This window comes from Sinocyclocheilus rhinocerous, unplaced genomic scaffold (genome assembly GCF_001515625.1).
Source record: "Sinocyclocheilus rhinocerous isolate Xijiao unplaced genomic scaffold, SAMN03320098_v1.1 scaffold451, whole genome shotgun sequence".
Lineage (NCBI taxonomy): Eukaryota > Metazoa > Chordata > Actinopteri > Cypriniformes > Cyprinidae > Sinocyclocheilus > Sinocyclocheilus rhinocerous.
In genome coordinates, this window is record NW_015657491.1 from 1,063,753 (window position 1) to 1,070,069 (window position 6,317).

General features: G+C 35.1%; 1 protein-coding gene and 1 long non-coding RNA gene across 4 annotated transcripts in view; one reads left to right on the top strand and one right to left on the bottom strand.

Annotated features, from left to right (window-relative positions):
* Positions 1–6,317, top strand: part of LOC107721100 (fibroblast growth factor receptor 1-A-like) — a 96,406-nt gene that overhangs the window by 85,101 nt on the left and 4,988 nt on the right. For all 3 annotated transcript variants that reach the window (XM_016528962.1, XM_016528963.1, XM_016528964.1), the window contains 5 exons: positions 1,206–1,351; positions 1,466–1,587; positions 3,011–3,121; positions 4,495–4,685; positions 4,789–4,911. In XM_016528962.1, coding sequence (XP_016384448.1) covers positions 1,206–1,351; positions 1,466–1,587; positions 3,011–3,121; positions 4,495–4,685; positions 4,789–4,911 — 693 coding nt within the window. The remainder of the gene's footprint in view (positions 1–1,205; positions 1,352–1,465; positions 1,588–3,010; positions 3,122–4,494; positions 4,686–4,788; positions 4,912–6,317) is intronic.
* LOC107721101 (uncharacterized) lies at positions 5,588–6,227 on the bottom strand. The gene is made up of 3 exons (XR_001637679.1): positions 6,199–6,227; positions 5,928–6,014; positions 5,588–5,742 (listed from the first exon to the last, which is right to left on the bottom strand). It is a non-coding gene; the product is annotated as an uncharacterized LOC107721101 (long non-coding RNA).

The window sequence follows — 6,317 nt, forward strand, 5'->3', positions numbered from 1 at the left end:
AGAACTTGTGGCCACGGACTGAAATTTTTTCTGTGACTTACTGATTTGCAGCCATATTTTTATTATTTGTTCTCTTGTTTAGTTGAATCATGGCCACATTGTATTAATTCATTCCGGTAATCATGGCCACATTTTAATAATTTGTTGCCTTGATTTAATTTCTTTAAAATTTGACTACATTATGCCAATTCATTCCCTCATTTTAGTTTTGTTAAATCATGGACAATGGAACGATTTAGTTAAATGTGGCCATGATTCAACTAAAACAAAGGAACAAATTAATAAGTCATGAGAACAAATTCTTAGTTTGTGGCCTCTATGTCATCAAATTCCGTCAGAAATCTCGGAGTAATCTTTGATGACCAGCTGACATTCAAGAACCACATTGCAAAGACAGCTCGATCATGCAGGTTTGCATTACACAACATCAGGAAGATTAGGCCCTTCCTAATGGAGCCTGCTGCACAACTTCTTGTCCAGGCCCTTGTCATTTCTAGGCTAGACTACTGCAATGCTCTTCTGACTGGACTTTTGCGGCTACTGGTTGCGGCTCACATTAAGTTCAAAACAATGATGTTTGCATATAAAAAAAGCCACGGGCTCAGCACCCTCCTACTTCCACTCACTCTTACGAATCTACATCGCCTCCAGAAGCCTGAGATCTACAAGTGGTACTAACACAGAGAGGCACAAAATCACTTTCCAGAACATTTTCGTTCACCGTTCCCGGCTGGTGGAATGATCTTCCCATCCCCATCCGGAATGCTGAATCCCTGACAATTTTTTAAGTGACAGCTGAAAACTCATCTCTTTCAGCAACATTTGACTGCATTCTAATATGAAACCTGCATGGGAAAATTGTCACATGAAATTCCAGATCATGTAGATTCCTACTGAAATTATTGGATTTCCCCACAGCGATGTATAAATCACTTTCAAACCTAGCAACTCTAAAATCCATGTGACGAACTTGAATGCGTTGCGAAACCTGCATGAGGAAATCGTTTTCCCTCAAGGTTTTATGTCGGTCACAAATGGCAAACTTTTAATTTCTTGTTGAGCTGGTTATTGAATTTTGGGTTTTGTTATCTGCATCAGCGTCTGTAGGTGCTTCTTGAGCAAGTAACTCACATACACACAAGTCTTCATATGTGTATTTCTCTTGCTGTGTTGTATGGAGAGTAATTGTAAGTGTTTTCGTACAGGTGTCTGTGGACTCCAGCTCATCTATGCACTCGGGTAGGATGCTGGTCCGGCCCTCGCGTCTGTCCTCCAGCGGCTCCCCTATGCTGTCAGGGGTCTCCGAATATGAACTGCCCCAGGACCCACGCTGGGAGGTGGCCAGAGACAGGTAACACATACATATACACACTGTACTCATCATTTGTTGTCCATCTGAAGTATGGCCTGGAGAAATGTTGGTTATTCAACACAGTGATTAATATTGTGTGTGTTTGTGTGTCAGGCTGGTTCTCGGGAAGCCGCTAGGCGAGGGCTGCTTTGGGCAGGTGATGATGGCTGAGGCTATCGGGATGGATAAAGACAAACCCAGTCGTGTCACCAAAGTGGCTGTCAAGATGCTCAAATGTAAGTGTTTTCTGCCGCCGTTGTTTGCCGACAGTTGTGTGTGTGTGGTGTAAAAATGGAAATACGCCAGCAAGCTCTGTCTGTAATTGAGTATCTCATGAGGAATCTGCTGAGCTTTCGCCTGTATTTCACCTTGACCCTGAAGCATGTTAATCGAGCTCTCGTGTCACATACCATACCAGAGCAGCTGTTTATTCTGATTCAGGTTCTGTCTGTTTCCCATCCTCTCCTCAGCGAGTGAATGCCCGCAAACATTAGCAAACACTCTGACTCTCTGTGTGCTGATGTCTCCTGAATTAGTATAATTTTAGTATTATTTATAAACTATTATAATAATAGAATTAATTATTATTATTATTTTAGATATTATAATAATTATTTTGAATTAGCTTTTTATTTTTTATTTTATATTGTCAGTTTTCATTTCATTTAGTAATCTTATGTGCTTTTGTTATTTTTTGTACATGGGTTTTAATTTGTTGTACATATTTAGATTTAATATTCTAATAGATCAAATCTTTTCTAAAGGTTAAAATAGATTTAATGTTATTTAAATTTTACTTTTTAGATTTATTTATTTGTTTGTTTTTATTAATTTTATTACTTCAACTTAAACTGTTTTTATTTCAGTTACCAAGGCAATATTTCATTTTTTTAAGTTTAGGTTTTTATTCTAATTTTTACATATTGCTATAGCTTTGTTTACAGCTTTATAATAAAAAAAAAAGTTCTAATAGTTTTAGTTAACAATAAAAACATCACTGCCCTGCATCACTGAATGCCCTGCATCAAGCCCTGCATCACTGAATATACAGCACTACTGCATAATTAATCATATCTGTCATATTTATGTTGGTTGATTCACAAATAAATGACTCTTATGAATTGATTCTGTAGCTGAATTGGTGAAACAGACTCACCAACAGACTTCGAAACTCTCATTATCCATTTGATTCATTCACTTAATTAACATCTGACTCACTTGTATCTGTAAAGCATCATACATAGACAGTATTTTTCTCAACACAATTATAAATTGTAACAAACTAAATTAATCTGAACAAAATAATAAATGTTCCTGGACTTGTGGTGTACACAATTCATTAATTCACATTATTCTATAAAAAAAATACTAGTAATCGCATAGCCTAATTTTTTAGTATCCACTGAAATCAAGTCTAGCGCTACATTATTTTCTACCAAGAATTGAGTTTCACTGAAAAATGCATCAGATTACGCACATTAAATAAGTTGCATACTGTTAAGTTGATTTCAAGTCAACACCGGAAATAAATGAAAAAGGAAAGCATAAATAAAATGACCCATCTGCACGGTCTGTTTTGTCCATCACAGCTTAGAGGCTGAAGGTTTCGTGACCTGCCATACTAAGATATTTGTGTGTTCATCAATATTGCTTTTATAGCCGACGCCACAGAGAAGGACCTGTCAGACCTCATCTCCGAGATGGAAATGATGAAGATTATTGGCAAACACAAGAACATCATCAACTTACTGGGGGCCTGCACACAAGATGGTGAGTAAGGATGAATCAAGGAGGAGGGAGAGAGTTGGGTGGGCAAGGGAGACGTTTAGGGATAATGCAATACGGCTTTTTTACTTTAAAAGGACAGGATGTTGTCATCAGTCCAACTATTGTGATTGTACATGCTAGATAAATTAAACCCAGCTTCCTTAGTGTAAATCCTAGTTTACAAACAGTGGCCTCTTCAAGGCTACCACAGTATAAAATAAAACATTAATTTGTTTACATTTTTTGTGAATTAAGTACACTACTGTTAGTTTTTTAGTTTTGTTTTTTAGTATTATTTATTTACTATTATATTATTTGTTAATATTTTGAAATGGCTTTTTTAATATTTTGGGTTTTCAGTTTAATTTTTAGTATTTTTGTCATGTTTTTATTTGTATTAGTTTTTATATATTTAGATTTAGATTTCATTTTTAATTCAGTTTTAGTCAATTTAGTACTTAAAATGATTTGATTTCAGTAAGTTACTAAGTCAACATTTCCTGTCACATTTTTAAAAAAGTTTTTATATTTTATTTATTTTGGCTTTATTTACAGCTTTATAATGAAAAAGGTTTCTAATAGGTTTAGTTAGCGATTAAAAACACTGTCCAAAAATGTTGGTTCAATAAGATCTTTTCATTTTTTATTTATGGAAGAAACAAAATGTGTTTTTATTCAGCAAGGCTGCATTAAATTGATCAAACGTGACAGTAAAGGTTTTTATAGGCTATTTTATAAAGATTTCTATTACACATAAATAATGTTCTTTTGAGCCTTTTATTCAAAGAATCCTGAAAAATATGTCATATTGCCACAAAAATATGAAGCCACACAACTGTTTTCAACATTGATAATAATAAGAAATGTTTATTGAGCATCAAATGATCTTATTGAATGATTTCTGAAGGATCATGTGACACTGAAGACTGGAGTAATGTTGCTGAAAATTCAGCTTTGCATCACAGGAATAAATTACATTTTACAATATATTAAATAGAAAACCATTATTTTAAATTGTAGTAATATTTCACAATATTACTGTTTTTTTCTGCATTTTAAATAAAAGCAGCCTTAATGAGCATAAGAGACTTTACTTTAAAAAAATCTTACCAACCCCAATCTTTGTAAAATGAATGTTGTAAAAAAAAAAAAAAAAGTTGTAAGATACATGTTTATTGAAATCACATTTGCTGTCATTATATTGTATGATATATAGAAATACTGGCATTATAATAGCTTTTCACTAACCTGCTCTCTAGACACCTTCATTGGTCTTAGCCATTGTAAAACTCATGTCGTTCAACCACTAATTTTGATCAGTGTTATATTCCAGCAAGAATTATGTGACTGAAATGTTTTCATATGTCCATTGTCAGGTCCTCTCTACGTCATTGTGGAGTTTGCTTCAAAGGGCAATCTGAGGGAGTATCTGCGTGTGCGTCGTCCGCTTGGGATGGAGTACTGCTACAACCCCGACCAGGTGCCTGTGGAGAACATGTCAATCAAAGACCTGGTGTCCTGCGCCTACCAGGTGGCACGTGGCATGGAATACCTCGCATCCAAGAAGGTTGGCATCTCAAATGCTTCTGTTCTCATATCAGTCAAATTAACATATGACTTTGATTAATTATTTGTTTGATTAATATGCATGCGTGTTTTCTCTGTTGTAGTGTATTCATAGAGACTTGGCTGCCCGTAATGTCCTGGTAACTGAAGATAACGTTATGAAGATAGCAGACTTCGGCCTGGCCAGAGACATCCATCATATTGATTACTACAAGAAGACCACCAATGTAAGATTTTGGACTGAGACATAAGAAAAGTCACTTTATTAAATATAAAATAATGTTCATTTGGTCTTTGATTGCTGTTTAACCCTCTGGGGTCCGAGGGTGTTTTGGGGCCTGGAAAAGTTTTGACATGCCCTGACATTTGTGCTTTTTTCAGTTGCGTACAAACATTTTAATGTCTAAAGTTTAATAACACTGTAATCAGCACAAACTGGGCTACAATAATATGTGAGCAGCATGTATGTACGTGATTGTGTTTTTGAGAAAACAACGTTTATGCGTACTTAGTGAAAAACTACAATTTTAAAGTCACCGAAATAAGGCCATAAAACACATACAGAACATTTGTTCACAAAACTTTTGAGAACTGATCTTGAAGTCTTTGCGAGTTTTTGCTTCAAAATTATGTGAAAATCATCTTACGCACTCATTCACAGCAAACAATATACTGATTTAAATTTTCTAAGACACTTTGTGTAGAAAAGGTATATGCGAGTAGGCGTGAATGATCATGAATAATGATGTGATTCACACCTGAGAAGACAAAGGCCTGCATAATGAGCTGCATAATGAGCTGTCAGGTGTGTGACTGAGAGGGAATTGCTACAAGAAAGAATGTGAGGAAAAAAAAATAATTTATATATTTTTTGTTTGTAGTTTATTTAGAATACATATAACTATCACATAAAATAACTCATGGGAGTGTGTGCATCACATGGTCTTAGCTGTGGTCCAGGTTCTTGTGCAGGCAGGAATCCCCATTTCCATGACCAAGTGGGCTGCTTTGCTTTGGCTCTCTTTGCAACAGGTTCTTTTACACTGTTATTCTCACATCTGAAATAAAAAAGCAAGCATGCTGTTTACACAAACTACATTATTAACATTATTATGATGTTCACTGATACTAGTACTAATTTATCGAAACAAAGAACACAATTACCACATAGCAAACATAGTTTACCATACAGCAAATAAATCAAATGAAAGTAACATCTGTAAAATAGTGAATGCACACTTACTCTAAGATTCTGAATGGAGTTGAAAACTGAACGAGCGCCCGCTTCCTGTGAGAGATGCAAGTGAAGGCAAGAGTGGTGTATTCGGTCCTAAAATAATTTTATAAACAATTGTAAGCATTTTTTCCCACAGTACCTTAGTATAGTATGCATACTTCATGAGAAAACAGAATGCCAATAACAAAGAAACTACATTTTAACACTATCAACCACAAATAATATTACCATATAGTCTAGGCATAATAAAAGTACAATTACTATACTGTGCACTTACTCAGTATGATTTTCCAGCGAACTCAAAACTGAACGACACATGTGCCTTTCTTGTGCAATTATGCCAGTGATGCAGCCACAGTCCTAAACAAAAATTAAAACAGTTTCAAACATTTCAGC